General features: G+C 39.9%; 3 protein-coding genes across 3 annotated transcripts; 2 read left to right on the top strand and 1 right to left on the bottom strand.

Annotated features, from left to right (window-relative positions):
* The first annotated feature begins 2080 nt into the window (after window positions 1-2080).
* On the top strand, window positions 2081-7034 carry LOC140575508 (extracellular calcium-sensing receptor-like). Its single transcript, XM_072695857.1, has 7 exons — window positions 2081-2158; window positions 3476-3633; window positions 3899-4196; window positions 4404-5237; window positions 5501-5722; window positions 5923-6046; window positions 6139-7034. Exons 1-7 carry the CDS (start codon window positions 2081-2083, stop codon window positions 7032-7034), a joined length of 2610 nt encoding a protein of 869 aa, XP_072551958.1.
* A 2780-nt stretch (window positions 7035-9814) lies between these two features.
* LOC140575234 (extracellular calcium-sensing receptor-like) lies at window positions 9815-13891 on the top strand. The gene is made up of 6 exons (XM_072695467.1): window positions 9815-10038; window positions 10342-10639; window positions 10937-11770; window positions 12239-12460; window positions 12787-12910; window positions 12996-13891. Exons 1-6 carry the CDS (start codon window positions 9815-9817, stop codon window positions 13889-13891), a joined length of 2598 nt encoding a protein of 865 aa, XP_072551568.1.
* A 2743-nt stretch (window positions 13892-16634) lies between these two features.
* On the bottom strand, window positions 16635-19827 carry LOC140575128 (extracellular calcium-sensing receptor-like). The gene is made up of 6 exons (XM_072695299.1): window positions 19625-19827; window positions 19250-19532; window positions 18355-19170; window positions 18036-18257; window positions 17813-17936; window positions 16635-17548 (listed from the first exon to the last, which is right to left on the bottom strand). Exons 1-6 carry the CDS (start codon window positions 19825-19827, stop codon window positions 16635-16637), a joined length of 2562 nt encoding a protein of 853 aa, XP_072551400.1.
* Window positions 19828-20501: the final 674 nt, after the last annotated feature.

Here is a 20501-nt window from a genome sequence, read left to right as displayed (position 1 = left end):
GATGAGTTTTGTGTGATTTTGTTGTCAGCACATTCAACTTTGTACAGAACAAAGTATTCAATGAGAATATTTCATTCATTCAGATTTAGGATGTGTTATTTGAGTGTTCCCTTTATTTTCTTGAGCAGTGTAATACTAGGATGAAGTTTTCGAAGTCTTTGCCAGAATGCAACACATACAAAATGAGGCCCTCCCTAGTTCCCACTAGTGCTGATTATGAATGATTGTCTTTATGGAAAAAAAGCATAGAGTAAGGGTGATGGATAGTCCTTTCCTTACGTATCCACACAATTGGGCGGATCAGATGGCAAACTGGCTCCATTAATTAAAGGTGGTGTGGGACATTTGCTGCCCTTGAGTAAGGCGTGTGATTCGCCCTGGGATGTGCCAGATTGAGGGTCTAGAATCCAATTTGTACATACAATGTTAGCTATAAGTCTGATATTAGTCATGTGTAAAGTAGGCTATAAAAGTTACTATTGATTCAATGTCTGTCACAGAAAACATTGTAAAGTTCCATCTTATAATCTTACAGAAATTAAGAGGAAAAGTAGCATTCATAGTTTTTTCTCACCATAGAGAAAGGTGAGGGAAATTAATCTGGTAAACGGTAAAGATGAGGTGGAAGGAGAGCTAGAGGAGTAGGAAAGAGAGGGAAAAGAGAAGGACAAGATTATTGTTGTTTTTTAATGTCTCTTCTTTTCTAAAAACAGTACAAATCTGTTCAAGCTACTGAGGGACAAATGGGGAGAATGTGTGTTCTGAGTAAACAGTAAAAGCGATGTCCAGTACCTTGTTTGAGTGTCATGATCCATTCATTTCCACAGTGTATTTATGCTCACTTTAGTACAGCTCAATCCATAGATATTTCATGGGTAAGTTTTTCTTTGGACAGTTTCTTCTTGTACAAATTCTGCCGGCAGCGCTGCCACTCCAACAAAGTCAAAAACTGCTTACTTTCCCTCTGACACATGTACCTCTCATCACCTTAATGCCTTTCCTTTGACAATTCCCACCTACAGTAGTTTTACCATACTTCTATCTCCTATTAAGTGAGATCCCATTGTATGGTCACTTATTCCTAATAGGAACTGTTTCACATAAAATCTTAAATGCATGGGACGTATGTCTGTATTACTTTGTAAATGACAGCCTGTGCCCCTTTGCAGTGTGCACATACTATTTCAAATCAAACTGTGATTAAATTCAGTATATATATATGTGTCTGCCATATGTTGCCACCCCTAAAAAAATCCTGCCCCCCTCTTACCACCCCATAAATATTTTTTGGGGTGCTCTTTAAGGAGACTTTAAGGGGAGCTCTCGCTTTGTGGTAAACACCAGTGCTTCCAGATGAACTAAACTGCTTTTATCCTTGTTTTGAGGCAAAACACACTGCACTCCTGAAAAAAAGCACAATCCATGAAGTCTCAAGCTGAGCTGTCTCCGAAGCTGATGTGAACAGATACTTTAGGCGTGTCAACACATGTAAATCTGCTGGCCCAGATAGCATGCCTGGCTGAGCACTTAAAGCATGTGCCAGTCAGCTAGTTGAAGTCTTTGCACACATCTTTAACATGTATCTCACTCTCTAAGTCATGCCAGTATGCTTTAAACTGGCCACTATTTTCCCTAAAATAGCCAGCATTACCTGCTGAAATGACTGCTGTCTGGTTGCTTTAACCCCTATCATAAACAAGTGCTTTGAGAGGCCTCATTACCTAGATCCACTGATGATGCTATTGTCCTGACTCTGCTTACTGCCCTGGACAAAAATAACATGTATGTGAGAATGCTGTTTGTGAACTACAGTAAAGCATTCAACTCCATCATTCCCTCAAGGCTTGACATCAAACTGCGGGATCTGAACAGCTCTCTGTGCAGCTGGATCCTGGACTTCTTGAAGGGACAACAGCAGGTGAAAAGGAAGGGCAGCATTACATCTTCCTCACTGATCCTCAACACCCGAGCCCCCTAGGGATGTGTGCTTAGCCCACTCCTGTACTCCCTGTACACCTATGACTGCACAGCCAGACACAGCTCCAATGTCATCATTAAATTTGTTGATGATATGACAATCATGGGCCTGTTCTCCAACAATGATGAGGCAGACTACAGTGATGAGGTTAGCTTCCTGTCACACTGGTACCAGGAAAATGTGAGCAGGCAGCATGTCCTGTCAGCCACCAGCAGGGGGCCCGGCCAGCAAAGTATGAAAGCTGGTGGGGTTGGAGCAAAGAAATCCAAGCCCCAGAATCCCCAACGGTAATCAATGCTGACCAGACTCACCTGTGTGGCACGGTATAAATACACCCAGCAAAACACAATTCCCTGTCGCACCTTTGTAGAGGGGCGAACGGTAACAGTGAGTTTATGTTGCGAACAGAAAAGAGAAAAGAGAAAAGTTGTGAACAGAAACGAGAAAAGTTTAAGTTGTGAACACTTGAATCCAAACCCCACACCACACCGTAACAGAAAACATCATTTTCCTTAATGTCAGCAAGAACAAAGAGCTGGTAGTGGACTTTAGGAAACAGGAGTGAGTGCACACCCCTATCTCCATCATTGGGACCGCTGGAGATAGGGTCAGCAGTTTCAAGTTTCTTGGTGTTCACATTACAGATGAACTTACATGGACAGAACACACCACACAGGTGGCAAAAAAAAGTCACAATAGCACCTTTAAAATAAACACTGCATCAAATTAAATATTTCTCAAAAATGTATTGTTATAGGTTCAGGGGCCTCATTCATCAATATCTTGCTTAGAATTTGTTCTTTAAAATTCTATCTGATGTGTTTTCCAACTGTATATTTGTTTATAGCTCTGTTCTTATAATGGTGGAACCCACTGTCCTCAAGAACTGAACAAATCCTGAAAAAAAACATTTTTGTGAAAATGGCACAGTGGGTTTTAAGAAGAAAGTTACATCACATTTTCTAGTAAATTAGTAAATGAGTCCACATATTGGGATAAGACAGTGAATTAGTGACCTCTGTCATTCAGTGTCTGAAACCACATAAGCAAGTCTATTTAAGATTTCTCATTGCAGCTTTAGGGGTAAATCATTGTGAATGTTACATTATGCTAATTGGTAGAATATAAGCTTTATTATTTGTCAGCTATGTTTGCCTTAACAGATAAAAAGGGAAACTGTAAAAAAGGATTTATATATTTGTCTAAATTCTCAATTTAAACACATTAAAAATCTTAAAACAATAGATGATGATGATCATTACACAATATGCTCATTAGCAGCTGGATGGCCTTACTGTATAATAATGTTGAAAGGAGCAAGAACCAATGTCATTGGTTCACATGTTTCTTTGGGAAAAGGCAAGGCCACCCCCCCCCCACTCACTGTAGAACTATATATGTCCATCTCTGCCTACTTACTGATTTGTGTCAGGTATGGCACACCATGCTATTGCACTCAAACTCTGGTTTCTGATAAACATACCTATTTGGTGTCAGTCCACAAACAAAGATGAGTGCATCTATCAGGGAGAAGAAAGCACCCAGAATTTTTACAAGGATGGGGATGTGATTCTAGGGGGCTTGTTCCCTCTGCATTACACCCCTGTGACAACAGAGTGGTCTTTTCAAAAGAAACCTGCACCCATAGAATATAAGTAGTATGTGACTGTTTTATATGTTGAAATGTCAAAGGAATATATGGTTGCTAGTTCTAAAATGTTTAGTCAATGTAAAAAGCAGCTGCCAGGTGACATTATATTGTAAACAATGTAATACAAAAATAGGGTTATACATATACGCTTCTAAATATATTATAAGGTTTTGATGTGTCAGAAGACTTTACATTTCTTTGTAGTGAATCTTTGTGTAAACCTGAATGTTTGTGGTGCATATATGAAATATTTATCAATGTTTCTGCAGCTTTAATGCTCGAGCCCTCAGATGGATGAGGACAATGACCTTTGCTGTGAATGAGATAAACCAGAGGCAGGACCTGTTAACACGCCTGTCTCTGGGCTACCACATTCGGGACAGTTCTGATGACATTCCTGTGTCTTTGAAAGGGTCATTGCTCCTGGTTAATGGGCAGCCAGAGACAGGACAAGGAGCTAGCTGTGCAGAAGTACACAGACAGCCCTCTCCAGTCATTGTGGGAGATGCTGCATCAGGGGTTTCCATGGCTGTGCTGAGAACACTTGGCTCGTTCAGTGTTCCTTTGGTAAGGAGAAAGCAATACAAGCAAAGATGTAAAAATGTTTAGGAGATCTTGTCTAGTATGTGCTTTTCACATGAATACAGTAAATTACACACAACAATTACTGGCAGAGATTTGGTTATGTAAAGTAATTTATTTATATGGAAGTCAGTTCATTATTTACTAGCATTGCTAAGCCCACTCACATGCTCTTTTATTATATCCTCTTAGGTGAGTTACTTTGCGTCCTGCTCTTGTCTGAGTAACAAGAAGGAGTTCCCTGCATTTATGCGGACAATGCCAAGTGATGAGTTTCAGATTAAAGCTTTAGCAAAGCTGGTCCATTATTACCAGTGGACCTGGGTGGGTGTCATAGGTGTGGAGTCAGACTATGCTCGCTTTGCCATTCAGCTCTTTTTAAAAGAGTCGGCCAGATATGATGTCTGCACTGCATATGTGCACTTCTACCCTGTTACTTTGCCCGGAGAGGCACTAAGGGAGCTGATGAACACCATTCAGGCCTCCACAGCCACAGTCATACTCAGTTTCTCTGGGGAATTGGACCTGCAAACCATCCTGCAAGAGTGCAAGCGACAAAACATGACCCATCTGCAGTGGCTCGCCAGTGAAGCCTGGGCCACATCGAAGACCCTGTGGGGTGATTTCAGTGAGCTCTTGCAGGGAACGCTGGGTTTTGCCATACGGAAAGCAGAAATCCCAAACCTAAGCAGCTACCTCAGAGAGTTGAACACCTCCAGTCTTCAAACTTCTCAATTCTTAACTGAGTTTTGGGAGGAAACCTTCAACTGTCGGGTCAATGGATCCTCAAACACTCATATACACAAAGAGGAGGCAAAGAACAGGGAAATGTGCAGTGGCAGAGAAAGTCTGGATGATGTGTATACTCCCTACACTGATGTGACACAGCTTAGAGTGAGCTACAATGTATACAAGGCTGTATATGTAATAGCTCATGCCTTGCATGATATGAGCACTTGTGTTCCAGGGAAAGGCCCTTTTCAGAATGGGACGTGTGGTAGCCTGAATCCCCTTCTGCCATGGCAGGTGTGGTATTTTTGTGAGTGTATCTGTAAATAGGTTGTTCTTTTTTAAATGTTCTGTTTTAACTGTAAAAGATTTTAAGAGTTCTTCAATCTAATCTCTAACCACCAAATCTGTTAATGGCTGATTACCACCAACAATGATTAAGCAGAAACCTGTTGATTCAAAACTAATGGAAGACAGGTGACAATAGAAGGTAGTGGGCCATAGCTTCAGAACCTGCTAATTTGCCTTATACTGTTGCTTTATACAATTTCCCCCTAAAGCTCCTCAGCTATATGAAACAAACAAATTTTACAACGCTGGGAGAAGATGTTCGCTTTGATGAGAATGGGGACCCCATCGCCTCTTATGATTTGATGAACTGGCAAGTGGCAAAAGATGGCTCTCTTATGCTGGCCAAGGCGGGATTCTTTGATGCCTCACTGGGGCAGGACAGAGACTTGGTCATTAATGAATCACTGATTATGTGGCACAGAGGAAACAAGGTTTGTCCTATTTCATACATAGCAAGATTGTATTTTATGCGGCTCCTCTTGATTCAGATATTCTACACATTTGTGATGCACTTAGAAAGTATTATTTTGTATAGCTTTAAATGGCATTACACTGTTTGTTCAGTAAATTTTACATTAGGGCTGTAAGTGAAGGTATTCTGGCCCTGTGCTTCATCTGCTGTGGTTCACAGGCACCAGTATCTGTGTGCAGCAGAAGTTGCCTGCCAGGGTCCAGGAAAGCCAGGCGAAAGGGTGAACCTATATGCTGTTTTGACTGCATTCCATGTGGCGAGGGAGAGATTAGCAATGAAACAGGTGTGACTTGACTGACTAGTATTTATTGTTGTTCTGAAACACTGTGAAGTACAACTGAACTGCATCAACATTTTTCATCAATTTCATCACAGACTCAATTGACTGTTTGAGATGTTCAAAGGAGATGTGGCCAAACCAAGCCAAAGACCAATGTATGCCAAAGACCCTGGAGTACCTGTCCTTTCAGGAGCCCTTGGGAATAGTTCTCTGGGCTGTTTCAACCTTTGGAGCCTGTTTGAGTGCAGCGGTGCTTTGCGTGTTTGTGATCTACAGACAGACCCCCGTCATCCGAGGGAACAACATGGAACTCAGTTTCTTGCTTCTCTTGTTCCTCTGTGCATGCTTTCTGATTGGTCTGACATTCATTGGCAAACCCACTAACTGGCTCTGCCAAATCAGATACACAGCCTTTGGAATCAGTTTTGCACTTTGCATCGCCTGCATCTTGGCTAAGACTGTGGTGGTTCTGATGGCTTTCAGGGCCACCCTTCCTGGCAGTAATGTCATGAAATGGTTTGGCCCAGCCCAACAGCGGCTTAGCCTCATACTGTGCTCTTGTGTTCAAGCACTGATCTGCATAATATGGCTTACAAGCAAACCTCCTTCTGCTGCCTATAACACTGAGTTTATGAGTGCTACTATAATTGTTGAGTGTAATGTGGGGTCTGAGATAGGATTCTGGTGTGTGTTGGGATACATTGGCCTTTTGGCTTGCATGTGCTTTTTAATAGCTTTTTTTGCCAGGAAGCTTCCTGATAATTATAATGAGGCAAAATTTATCACATTTAGCTTACTCATCTTTTTTGCTGTGTGGATAACCTTCATCCCAGTTTATGTGAGCACTCGTGGGAAGTACATGGTTGCTGTTCATGTGTTTGCCATCTTAGCATCTGCTTTTGGTCTCCTTTTGTGTATATTTGCTCCAAAATGCTACGTTGTGCTGCTGAGACCTGACAAAAACAGCAGGAAACATATGATGAAAAAATAAATATTGCACAGATCCCTTACTCATTTATATAGAAATATAGATTAATAGTACTAAAAGAGATCAAATTGGATTATGACTGTATGACACATGTAGAAATAAACAAATGCTCTATAAGGGTTTGGCCTGTTATTTCTGCACAGGTACATGAGACACATTAATAAACTTGTTGTTATAATCAACATGAAAACACAAGCTTTATATGAGGGCTTTCTTACATATACAAAAGACAGTAGCAGCAGCTCACTTGGCCTAAGTTGTCTACCTTCATGAATAAAGGACACTGATTTAATTTAGGTCTATTGTGGAAATAATTAGTGCCAATATATGCTTACATAGCTGAAGCCATGTCAGTAGTGTAACTGGAACATATGCAGTTGGAATTGATTAGAATTCTGCATTGATTTTAAATACTATTTGTTTAATATGAAATAAATAATAATATGTGAATCACAATTACATACAAACACAAAATGTTTTTAATACACCTTTGATCTAATTGTTCCCTTAATAACTGCAAGGTGTTCAACAAAAGCCTGAACCCAAAGCCCCACCCAACTTCCTGGACACCACCCAGGACAAGTAACTATCCCTGCCCTGCTGGGATGTAGGGTGGTCTATTATCAAACCCATTTTTGAGTCAGCCCCCATGCTGGGAAAATACTGCTCCTGATTTATGACTTCTTCTGGGTTTTCCTTGCCTTCAGCAGCACAACCCATTAGTGGACTTATGGGACTTATGGGACTTATGTGGACTGTCCTAACATGGGGGCCTCCTGCCTACAGGCCCCAAGGCCTACTGAGAGACTGACACCTGTGTTTTGATCACGTGTTAGTACCAAGGGTGTACTGAGTCCTTCGGGAGGTGTTCAGCAATCAGATGGCCCAACTGTTAACCTCCCACACAGACCCTAAAACATTGCTATCAGCAACTTCCCTGTCAGAGTGTTATGTGATAGAGGAATACATCTAAGAGGCCCTGAGGTTTATCCAGCCTTTCACCTCCCTAGGCAGGCTTGGCCTCAGATTGTGAGGCACTGCAGGGTACTTTACCAATATCTTCCGGCCCACTCTCTCCCATCATCTGTGGAGGTGGTTCTCCAAGGCTGATTCATTGCTCTCCCAAAGCTGCCATCTGTGAGAGAAATAACCAAACTAGTGCTTAAGTGGGTGGCCTGCATTCACAACCTGCCTCCTGGCATTGTGTCCAACCGTGGGCCTTAGTTTACCAGCTGGTTGTGGGGAGCCTTCTGCTGACTGTTGGGGGCAGAAGCCAGTCTATCTTGTGGCTTCCATGCCCAGTCTAATGGCCAGACAGAGAGGGTCAATCAAGACCTGGAGCACACCCTCCACTGTCTTACCTCTTCCTTGCTGTGGTACCCTTTGGTACTTGTCCTTGGGGATGGGATTCTTCGATTGTCAGTTTGGGTATGCTCTACCCTTGTTTCCCAGACAGGAGGCAGGGACTGGTGTCCATTTGGCAAAACAAGTGGTCAGGTGCTGTTGTAAGGCCTGTCGGAAAGTCTGTAGATTCCTACTGTGTACAGTGACCACTCAGAAGTGCTATGCGGCCAGCAGTGACCTGTCGTCCTGGGCAGCAGGTCTGGCTCTCTGCAAAGGATCTCACTCCACAAGTTGGCCCTCACCATGTCAGGTCATTCAAGATCCTTTACCCATTCAATTCTGTCACCTACAGCCTCACTATTCCCCTTTCATTGCACAAACACCACATGTCCATGGGTAATGCTTCAAACACATCTTGTGTTTGGTGGTCCTGCCAATCTGCCAGGTCCACATTCAGTTTGTGGAACTCTGGCTTACACTATTAGAATCCTTCTGGATGTCCAACAGGTCTGCGGTGGGCTGAAGTATGTAGTGGTCTTAAGGAACAGCCCTGGATGCCCTCTTCTGTCTGGGTTGGAGATGCCAGGTGCTGTCCCTTAGGGTAACGTTCTGTATTGTTCTGTGTTCTACATGCAGTGTGTATTACAAATGTGTGTTGTCTGAGTAGACAACTTTATTATCGGAATATAGAACAATACAAATTTTAATTGTATTATTTTATGATTTATATAATTTAATATTTTTATAATGTGAATTATATTATATTAAAATGTGAATTATTTTATTGTAAATTTGTTAACATAACATTACTCGAAGCACACCACAGAGCATTGACCACCCGGAAGTAGGTTTGTTATGTCGTGGTCTGGGAACATAAGAGGACATTTTATGGTGTATACTGCCGCCTGATGTTTGTGTCGGGTAGAGCTGGAAGTCCATAAAAAAAAATCGATTCTCTAATTGCAGGCATTTGGGACTGGACTCCAAACCATTGGAAATGATTCTACATAAAATTGGGTGGAAATTGTCCCCATATAAAAAGTATTTTTGGGATAACAAAAGAACTAGATTTTAGGGGTGTGCCACAATCAGTTAACTTCTGAGTATTAGCTTTCAATGTGTGTAAGCTACATTGTAGAAACAAAATAAGAAACAAATTTCAGACGCTAGACATTATGGGTGAACAGGGAAATTTGTGGGTCCATTTTTTTTGTTAATTATTGTCAGTTTAAAAGTGTAAGTAATCTTTAAGGAGTGATTATAATCATTACACAGTATGCTTCTTAGCAGCTGGATGGCCTTATTGTGTAATAATTCTGACAGGAGGAAGAACTAATATGATTGGTTCACATGTTTCTTTAGGAAAAACCAAGACCATCCCCTGCTCATTGTGGACCTATATATGTCCATTTGTGCCTTCCTACCAATGCATGTCAGATATGGCAGACCATACTTGTCTGCTCACATTCTGGTTTCTACTGAACATGCCTATGTGGTGTCAGTCCACAAACAAGGGTGAGTGCATCTATCAGGGAGAAGAAAGGACCCAAAGTTTCTACCAGGATGGAGATGTGATTCTGGGGGGCTTGTTCCCCCTGCACTACAGCCCTGTGTCAGCAGTGTGGTCTTTCCAAAGCAAACCTCCACCTACTGAGTACAAGTAGTATGTGACTGTTTTTATATGTTGAGAAGTCATAAATATACACAATGCTTATGTGTTAATTGGTTTGGTTGAAATGTAAAAACTTAAAAACCATGTGCAATATGTAATTTGATTTATTTCTGATGGTGCATTAGCCATTAGGCATGTACGCACAATTATTAAACAATGTGGTTCAAATACTTTAGGCAGTTTTCCAAGGTTTTGAAGTGGCAGTATACTTTATATTTCATTGTGTTTAATCTTTGACAAAATGTTCTAACCACTAAAAGTTTGCACATGAAAAATGTTTACATGTCTCTGCAGCTTTAGTGCTCGAGCCTTAAGATGGATGAGGACCATGACTTTTGCTGTGAATGAAATAAACCAGAGGCAGGACCTGTTGCCAAACCTGTCTTTAGGCTACCACATTCGGGACAGCTGTGATGACATACCCGTGTCGGTGGAGGAGTCGCTGCACCTAGTTAATGGGCAGCCAGAGACAGGACGAGGAACCAGCTGTGCAGATGTACGCAGACAGCCCTCTCCAGTTATTGTGGGAGATGCTGCATCAGGGGTTTCTATGGCTGTGCTGAGAACACTTGGCTCATTCAATGTTCCTTTGGTAAGGAGAAAGCATAAAACAAAGATTAAAAGTAAAGATGTTCAGGAGATACAGTTAGTTTACACACACTCACACTCTCACACACACACACACACACACACACACACACACACACACACAAAAAAAAATGGAAATTTCATGGAAATAATGTGCATGCTTAGACTCAAGTAAGTTCATAAAAATGTAACCTTTTGTTTGTTATTTTAATGAACAGCTGTCGATGAAAAGTATAAAAACCTCACTGTAATATGCTGGCATATATAAGATGACAAATGCTCTTTTATTACACTCTCTTAGGTGAGTTACTTTGCGTCCTGCTCTTGTCTGAGTAACAAGAAGGAGTTCCCTGCATTCATGCGGACAATGCCAAGTGATGAGTTTCAGATTAAAGCTTTAGCAAAGCTGGTCCATCATTACCAGTGGACCTGGGTGGGAGTCATAGGTGTGGAGTCAGACTATGCTCGCTTTGCCATTCAGCTCTTTTTAAAAGAGTCAGCCAGATATGATGTCTGCACTGCATATGTGCACTTCTACCCTGTTACTTTGCCCAGAGAGGCACTAAGGGAGCTGATGAACACCATTCAGACCTCCACAGCCACAGTCATACTCAATTTCTCAGGAGAGTCAGAACTGCAAACCATCCTGCAAGAATGCAAGCGACAAAACATGACCCATCTGCAGTGGCTCGGCAGTGAAGCCTGGGCCACATCGAAGGCCCTGTGGGTCGATTTCAGTGATATCTTGCAGGGAACGCTGGGTTTTGCCATACGGAAAGCAGAAATCCCAAACCTAAGCAGCTATCTCAGAGAGTTGAACACCTCCAGTCTTCAAACTTCTCAATTCTTAACTGAGTTTTGGGAGGAAACCTTCAACTGTCGGGTCAATGGATCCTCAAACACTCATATACACAAAGAGGAGGTGAAGAACAGGGAAATGTGCAGTGGTAGAGAGAGGCTGGATGATGTGTATACTCCCTACACTGATGTGACACAGCTTAGAGTGAGCTACAATGTATACAAGGCTGTATATGTAATAGCTCATGCCTTGCATGATATGAGCACTTGTGTTCCAGGGAAAGGCCCTTTTCAGAATGGGACATGTGGTAGCCTGAATCCTCTTCTGCCATGGCAGGTGAGGTATGTGTGTGAGTGAATTTGTAAATCTATTTAAATAATGATCATATCCTGCAGATAAGGCTGTTAGATACAAATAGCCTTAATCTCACAGTTATCCCATAGTTCATGATAATATTAATGTTGGAAAGTTAATTATTTAATGCATTATTAATTGTTGCTAATCAAATGAACTTTGTAATTTCAATGAACTTTGAAATTTGTGGGTTCACTTTTTTTTGTTAATTATTGTCAGTTTAAAAGTGTAAATAATCTAGATTATGATCATTACACAGTATGCTTCTTAGCAGCTGGATTGCCTTATTGTGTAATAATACTGACAGGAGGAAGAACTAATGTGATTGGTTCACATGTTTCTTTAGGAAAAATCAAGATGCATTATTATTAATGCATTATTAATTGGTGCTAATCAAATGAACTAGTTTTCAAATATAACTTCGGCCTGTCCTTTCGATCTTCCCCAAAGCTCCTCAGATACATGAAACAAACAAACTTCACAACACTGGGTGAAGATGTCCGCTTTGATGAAAGCGGGGATCCCATCGCCTCTTATGATTTGATGAACTGGCAAGAGGCGAAAGATGGCTCTCTAATGCTGGTCAAGGTGGGATTCTTTGATGCCTCACTGAGAGAGGACAGAGACCTGGTCATAAATGAATCAGTGATCATGTGGCACAGAGGGAACAAGGTTTGTACTATTTCCTCTGTAGCCAGGTTGTCTTTTATACGGCTGCTTCTCATTCAGTTATTTTGCATGTTTGTGACTCACCTAGAAAGTATCATGTTTTGTAATTTAAACTGGCATGACACTGTTGGTTCAGTTAATTTTACATTAGGGCTGTAATTTTTCCCACATTGTGTAAATTCCCTTTAAGAAATGTATTTTGCAAAAATGTGAACACTGTAAAATATGAAAACTGTCAAGTGGTGAAAACTGGGGAATGCTGTATGTATTTATATGTGTACAAATGTGAAGGTCTTGCAGACCTATGCTCCGTTTGCTATGGTTCACAGGCACCAGAATCTGTGTGCAGCAAAAGTTGCCTGCCAGGCACCAGGAAAGCCAGGCGAAAGGGTGAACCCATATGCTGTTTTGACTGCATACCCTGTGGCGAGGGAGAGATTAGCAATGAAACAGGTGTGACTTGACTGACTTTAGTATTTATTGTTGTTCTGAACCACTTTGAAGTACAACTGAACTGCATCAACATTTTTCATCACAGACTCAATTGACTGTTTGAGATGTTCAAAGGAGATGTGGCCAAACCAGGCCAGAGACCAATGTATGCCAAAGACCCTGGAGTACCTGTCCTTTCAGGAGCCCTTGGGAATAGTTCTCTGGGCTGTTTCAACCTTTGGAGCCTGTTTGAGTGCAGCGGTGCTTTGCGTGTTTGTGATCTACAGACAGACCCCCGTCATCCGAGGGAACAACATGGAACTCAGTTTCTTGCTTCTCTTGTTCCTCTGTGCATGCTTTCTGAGTGGTCTAACATTCATTGGCAAGCCCACTAACTGGCTCTGTCAAATCAGATACACAGCCTTTGGAATCAGTTTTGCACTTTGCATCGCCTGCATCTTGGCTAAGACTGTGGTGGTTCTGATGGCTTTCAGGGCCACCCTTCCTGGCAGTAATGTCATGAAATGGTTTGGCCCAGCCCAACAGCGGCTTAGCCTCATACTGTGCTCTTGTGTTCAAGCACTGATCTGCACAATATGGCTTACAAGCAAACCTCCTTCTGCTGCCTATAACACTGAGTTTATGAGTGCTACTATAATTGTTGAGTGTAATGTGGGGTCTGAGATAGGATTCTGGTGTGTGTTGGGATACATTGGCCTTTTGGCTTGCATGTGCTTTTTAATAGCTTTTTTAGCCAGGAAGCTTCCTGATAATTATAATGAGGCAAAATTCATAACATTCAGCATGCTGATTTTTTTCGCAGTGTGGATAACCTTCATCCCAGTTTATGTGAGCACTCGTGGGAAGTACATGGTTGCTGTGCATGTGTTTGCCATCTTAGCATCTGCTTTTGGTCTCCTTTTGTGTATATTTGCTCCAAAATGCTATGTTGTGCTGCTGAGACCTGACAAAAACAGCAAGAAACATATGATGAAAAAATAACAATTCTGATTTTGTTGGAACACCTTTTCAGGCACCTACACAATTATGAAAACAATAAATAATGACCAATTTATAAATTATAAATAAACAATGAAAAATATATGTTTGGTTTGGTTATGTCTGCACAGAGAGATCGCACAGTATCAAACATACATAAACACGCATTAGGTTGAAATTAGGACTGCTTCATGATGAATGCCCACATATCACACATATGAAAACATCGTTATACAGCATGTGACCCCAGTGAGTTCGGTTTAGAAAGATATTTGTACATCCACAAACTCTTACATTATGACCTTTATTTAAATAAAGGCTTGATATTAGGAATATTAGGCAATCATTGAAGTATGCTGGGGCAAGTCAGCTTTGACCCTTAGGGGTCACCAGTAATATTCTGTATTACCTGACAGTGTTAACAATGTTTACAGTACAGTAAAAAACTTAATGATTTCTTAAATTAATAAGTAATAATGTACTACATATGGTGTGTGCCCCTTCCTAATTTCTGTTTCAGATCATCTTACTAATCTTATTATAAGTATAAGGCGAAACAAGTAATCACACAATGCAATTTTTAATGCTTATTTAACTTATTGAAGATGTATTAAAAACTAGTGTCACATGCGAAGAAGTAATTGTGTCCTAATCCTATTAACTGGTTGTGCCGCCTTTGGCAGTAACAATAATATAGATAACTTGCGATGAGTCATCTAATCTAATGTCTTAGTGACTCACCCAGTGACCATCAGGACACAGCCCCCCCACACACACACATTATGGTGTTCAGGTGGTTGATAACACTTATATACTTATAAAGCCCAAATAAATCCAACAACACATTTCTCTTCACCCACGCTGGGTTAGCTTTCTAGATTTAATCCCGGCTCCTATGGCCGTTTTAGCTTATAATTTTTGCCTGGCACGCTTACACAATGATGGCCGGGTTGTTTGGCATTCTGGTGTGGATGAAGAGATTTTCAGAAATGCTGCTTGCACAATTAAGGAAACAATAAACAATGACCCTATGAACATTTCATTTTGTCTGTGAATGTTTGGTTATGTCTTCACAGAGAGATCACACAGTATCAAACATTCATAAACACATGTTTAATTGAAGTTAGAGCTGCTTGATGATGAATGCAAAGCCCACATACCAACAGCATCTCACTGTGCCTCAGTTGTGTACATACACAAACCCTTACATCTCAACCTTTATTGAAATAAAGGCTTGATATTATTACTTGAGATGGAGAGAAATGTTAAACTAAATCAATAACGAGAAGCATTTTATCAAATGCAGATTATCGTCAGACCTTTTTTGTAGTTTTGCTGTGTGATCTTGTTAACATTATTAAATACCAGCATGTGCTACCATTAGACAGTTTTGCTGTGTTGTCTTGAATTTTCCTTTTTTCCTACCTAAATATGCTGTTTTTGCTTTAAGATAAGATAAGATAAGATAATCCTTTATTAGTCCCACAGTGGAGAAATTCTCTGTGTCACAGCAGAAAGGGATAGCAAGACACTGTAGATACTGTAGCAATGTAGATAAATAAATAAGATATTATAAGATATAAGATAAAAGATATAATAAGATACACTATAAATTATCTTGCTTTATTGGCTTAGTGCTATTTTTTTAAGTTCAGACCCCACTTATGAAAGTTCATTCTCACCACTTAAAATACTAGTACTGCTACTACTAAAACAACTACTACTACTACTAATAATAATAATAATTATTATTATTAATAAAATAAATAAATAAAGTACTTTATTTAAATTAGTTTCTGATTATTATGTGGATACTATTTGAATATTTAGCAGTTATCCTTTAATACTCTCTAATAATTTCTTTCTATTAGGGTATTATGTCCTTAGAAATACTTTACTAAAAGTCAATACTTTCAGATACTGTTTCATTCTTTTAAGATGTTACATTGTGATTTTGAAATTCCCTCCCATTATTTGTAGATATTTCCTTGTATGTGCAGATTTGTTTTTAATCTAAGATTATGATTAGAAACTTTTAAGGTATTGTAAGATGTGGCCTCAATTGTGCTAAGTGTTTTTATTGTTGTGGATAATTTTTTAGCACTTTACTTATGAATTGAATTTATATTTTCTTTTAAATTCAAAAGGTGAGAATGAAAAGCACTGTTCTCTTGCTTTATGTTTAGAAAATATAGTACTCCTGAAAATGGCAAAACAATAGTAACGTTATCATAACGCACAATATCGTCTGTGTAAGAACAATTATAAGAGATCGTTATTACATTTACATTTACATTTATGGCATTTAGCAGACGCTCTTATCCAGAGCGACTTACAAGGTAACTCGTATTACAGAGGTGGGCCAATGTAGTGTTAGGAGTCTTGCCCAGGGACTCTTATTGGTGTAGCGCAGCATAGTCACCCAGACCGGGAATCGAACCCTGGTCTCCCACATGGTGTTGTTGTAACGCAATGGTAGGTGGTGGTGTTATCTGTTGCGCCACACCAACCACTACATTAGAGACAATAATACATAAAAAATGTTGCTGTTGTGACGTGTCATTGAAATGTAATCTGAGATTGATCAGTTTTACAGGATGGTTTGGCCTAAAATTGGTTCTAGATTTAGATTTGATCAGGGTGGAAAATGTATTGTTGAAAGTAATATTTACATTTAGTAAAACAGCATTAGGTTTATTCTGTTAAATTATGTTATGTTTTATTATGAATTTGAATTTGTTTTCCATCACATGCTAAGTTTTGGATTTTTTCCCATCATATGTTTCTTTGTGTTTCTCTCTGGTTTTATTAGAATAATATAACATTTTGGCATAAAAATACATAACAGTAAACCAAAGGCAGATGATAAAATTGCAAAGATCTCTACAGCTACTGTGTACTTGCCAGGGGAGCTGATATAAGCTGGAATAAAGGTGATCCAAACAGCACAGAATATGAGCATGCTGAATGTGATCATTTTAGCTTCATTAAAATTATCAGGCAGCTTTCTAGCTAAAAAGGCCAAAACCAAACAAATCACAGCAAGAAGACCGACGTATCCTAGAACAGAATAAAATGCAGCATCTGAACCTGTGTTACATTCTAAAATAATTTTTTTATTACGCTGCTCAAACAATTTATCTGGAAATGGTGGTGAGATCTTTAACCAGAGAATACAGATGACAATTTGGATTGCTGTACATGAACACACTATGCCCCTTTGTTGTGCTGGCCCAAACTTTCCTGCCACATTGCTACCAGGTAATGTTGCTCTGAAAGCAGTTACAACAACTATGGTTTTCCCCAGCACACAGGAAATGCAGAGGGCGAATGTTACGCCGAATGCTGTATGGCGCAACATGCAAGACCAGACTGTGGGCTCCCCGATGAATGTGAGAGGACAGAGGAAGCAGTAGAATAGAGAGACAAGTAGCAGTAAGCTCAGTTCTGAATTATTAGCTTTTACTATTGGTGTTTCTCTGTAATGTATGAACACCACCATTGTAGAAAATGCTAAACCTGCTCCGAATAGTGACAGAGCCACCAGGACAATCCCCATTGTTTCAGTATATGATAGGAACTCTGTGACTTTCATAACACAGCTGTCCTTTCTCTCATTAGACCAGTACTCTATAGGGCAAGTGATGCAATCTGCTGCTCCTATAGGGAAACAGAAATGTATGTTCAGAAACATTATATAATTACTCATTAAAACAAACATTTGTAGGCTATTTTAACTGTTACAAATAAGGTAAATGGCTCCCTAAGCAATGGCATTGAAGAACCACTTTTGGTTCAAACTTTTATAACATAATATTTGTTCACACTTACATATTTTACAAATATACTTAATTTTGGAACTATTTATGGGTCTGCTGTGGCAGCAACTTGACTTGTAAAATTGAAGTTAAATGCCTACTGCACCTGTTGTATTGGATATAGAACCATCAGCACATGGGATGCAGTCAAAGCAGCAGATAGGCAGTCCTTTGATTTGCGCTTTCCTTGTTCCATGTGGACAGATTTCGGCACAAACAGCTGTAGGAGTCTGATGGATTTAAAGTATATTTTAGATAATGTATAGTACAGAACAAAAAAATCAACAACAATATAAAAATGTATTGTAGGAATGATATATTTTTAGTACCAAATTTCCTGTATTCCAAACAATCTTGTTCTCATGAATCACAAGGTCAATTCTGCCATTTGCAGAGGTGCTGAAATAGCCTACTGGAATATGCTGGACTTTCCCTTCCCTCAGCTGCCAGTTTACGAGTTCATATGAAGCAGGTGGGTCTCCGTTCTGATCAAAGTATACCTCCTCCCCAAATGCATCCACAAAATGTACATCTTTTAATTGATCACTTACCTAGTGAGAAAAATAAAGCATCACAGATTATGTAACATTTAGCCCAAGCAACATTGAAATAAAATGCAGTAAATACATCTTGCAAAAAACAACTCACCAGTTTTGGGGTTATATCTGATACATTAAGACACTGCCTCGACACATTGCCTCCAGGCATTTCACAAAAGACCACTCGATGAAGTGCATGTGCAATCGCATAAACTGCTTGATACACATTATATGCAACTCTTAGTTGTGTGACATCAAAAAACTTGTTTGTGTAATCCACCTTCTCATCTCCTTTGCATATTTTTGTGCTGTTTTGTAAAACATTTACTGAAGACAGAGGCCTACAACCCACTACTGTTTCCCAGAAGTCACTGACAAAACTGGATTCTGGGTATTGGTAAGGGTTGATATCTTTGAGAACAGGTCCCAGTTTGAGCATTTCCATCTTTCGGACCACAAATCCAATTGTCCCTCCAAATGATTTGAACATCTCTGGAGTGGATGGTCTGTCTGCAGTTATCCAGGCTTCACTCGCAATCCACTGTATTCCAGTGATGTTCTGTCTTACCACTTCTTGCATTAAAGGATAGAGATCTCCCTCTGGCACAAATGCTAGGATCACTTTCACACTTGATTGTTTTATCATTTCAACGACTTCAAGTATTTTACTTATGGGATATGTCCGCAAGACTGTGCCAACAAATGCAATACAAACTCCAAGCTCCTCCACTTCTTTTGTAAAGGCTGCAATGCCATTTCGTCCATAGTCATTATCAGATTGCAAAGCTCCAATCCACGTCCACCCATATCGTTTGACCAGAAAAGCCAGAGCCTTTGCTTGGTGGTAGTCACTTGGTATTGTGCGGAAAAATGTGGGAAATTTCCTTTTGTCACTTAAACATGCACAAGTTGAAAAGTAACTAACCTATTGAGATATAAAGAAACTTCATGAACAAGTTATCTTTACTTTTAAAATATCTTTGCCATAATGTTCAGGATGTTACCATCGGCACTCTGAAGGGTCCAAGTGCCCCAGCGACAACTAAGGACTGGGTAGATCCTGATTCAGCTACAAGAGCTGTTATGGGGGGTGGATGACATTGAGATTCCATTTCCTTTGACCCGCTCACCAAACTAAGGGCGGCTCGCAAAACATTAGTAGGAGAGGCACAAGAGTCCAACATTCTGTATCCCAGAGAGATGTTAGGAAGCAAACGATCATCTCTATTTATTTCATCTATTGCAAACATCATGGTCCTTGTCCATCGAAATGCTCGTAGGTCAAGTCTGTTGTAAATGTTTAGATAGGACAAAAAAACATAGTTAATATTATACATTACTCTTCAGTTACATTATCAGTACATATTTGTAAAACTCACCCTTTGCATTGAGGTTTAGGTGGTTTTATCTCAAATGAAACAAGGACATTCTCTTGCTTGTTTAAAATAGGAAAAATGCCCCCTATCATGATGTCTCCTTCTTTAAACATTTCTTGCATTTCAAACTTACCCAAGAGTTCACATGCAGAGCATATTTGAGTGCAGAGCAAAAAACATAGATGCAGTATATTGAGCATACCCATGTCTTCCCAGAAGCTTAGAGAGGACGGGAATGAGTGCCCCCTGATATATATATACATCTTTGCTTGCTGAGTGTAACTGGTTCTTGCCAGTAGGATAGGCTTTGCTAGAGGGCTGCCACCTGGAGAACATTTTCCTTAGAGACAGGTAGTGCTGGGTGGTATGACCAGAAATGATCATGACTGTATATATATATATATATATATATATATATATATATATATATATATATGTGTGTGTGTGTGTGTGTGTACATATATATGTACATATATGCAGCTACATGCGAGTAGGGGCACAAACTCAGCTGAACTTCAGCTGAAGGTAACTATGCAATAGGTAATAGAGAGCTGCCCACAGTTGGTAAGACAATATGATGGCTGATATCCATAGATTTGTTGCATCCAGCTCAGTATGCTCTCAACGTAAAACCCTCAGAACAAATCCTGCCAGAAAATGAATGCCCTTACCAGTCCTTTCTTATCCTTGGTTTCATCTTGTTGTTGATTTTGTTATGGATCTCCCTGAATTTTAAGTAAACAATACCATTCTTACGGTAGTGAACCATTTTCAAGGGGAGTGTGCTTCATTTAATTCCTTAGCTTGCCTACTGCATTTTAAAATGCTGAATTCCTCTTTGCCCCTATTTTTCACTTGTTTGGTATTCTCGAAGATATAC

The sequence above is a fragment of the Salminus brasiliensis genome, chromosome 13 (assembly GCF_030463535.1).
Source record: "Salminus brasiliensis chromosome 13, fSalBra1.hap2, whole genome shotgun sequence".
Taxonomy (NCBI): domain Eukaryota; kingdom Metazoa; phylum Chordata; class Actinopteri; order Characiformes; family Bryconidae; genus Salminus; species Salminus brasiliensis.
The sequence above is the reverse complement of the archived record's forward strand: the minus strand, read 5'-3'. Positions and strand labels throughout refer to the sequence as shown.

What these genes read in the sequence shown, in the direction of transcription:
- LOC140575508 (XM_072695857.1), top strand. Translation starts at nt 2,081, where the DNA reads ATGGGCCTGTTCTCCAACAATGATGAGGCAGACTACAGTGATGAGGTT. An exon ending in ATCCCCTTCTGCCATGGCAG is followed by an intron (nt 5,238 to 5,500) that starts GTGTGGTATTTT and finishes TTCCCCCTAAAG; the next exon opens with CTCCTCAGCTATATGAAACA. An exon ending in AGAGATTAGCAATGAAACAG is followed by an intron (nt 6,047 to 6,138) that starts GTGTGACTTGAC and finishes ATTTCATCACAG; the next exon opens with ACTCAATTGACTGTTTGAGA.
- LOC140575234 (XM_072695467.1), top strand. Translation starts at nt 9,815, where the DNA reads ATGGCAGACCATACTTGTCTGCTCACATTCTGGTTTCTACTGAACATG. An exon ending in CCACCTACTGAGTACAAGTA is followed by an intron (nt 10,039 to 10,341) that starts GTATGTGACTGT and finishes ATGTCTCTGCAG; the next exon opens with CTTTAGTGCTCGAGCCTTAA. An exon ending in AGAGATTAGCAATGAAACAG is followed by an intron (nt 12,911 to 12,995) that starts GTGTGACTTGAC and finishes TTTTCATCACAG; the next exon opens with ACTCAATTGACTGTTTGAGA.
- LOC140575128 (XM_072695299.1), bottom strand. Translation starts at nt 19,827, where the DNA reads ATGGGTATGCTCAATATACTGCATCTATGTTTTTTGCTCTGCACTCAA. An exon ending in CCTAAACCTCAATGCAAAGG is followed by an intron (nt 19,533 to 19,624) that starts GTGAGTTTTACA and finishes CATTTACAACAG; the next exon opens with ACTTGACCTACGAGCATTTC. An exon ending in TTCTATATCCAATACAACAG is followed by an intron (nt 17,549 to 17,812) that starts GTGCAGTAGGCA and finishes GTTTCCCTATAG; the next exon opens with GAGCAGCAGATTGCATCACT.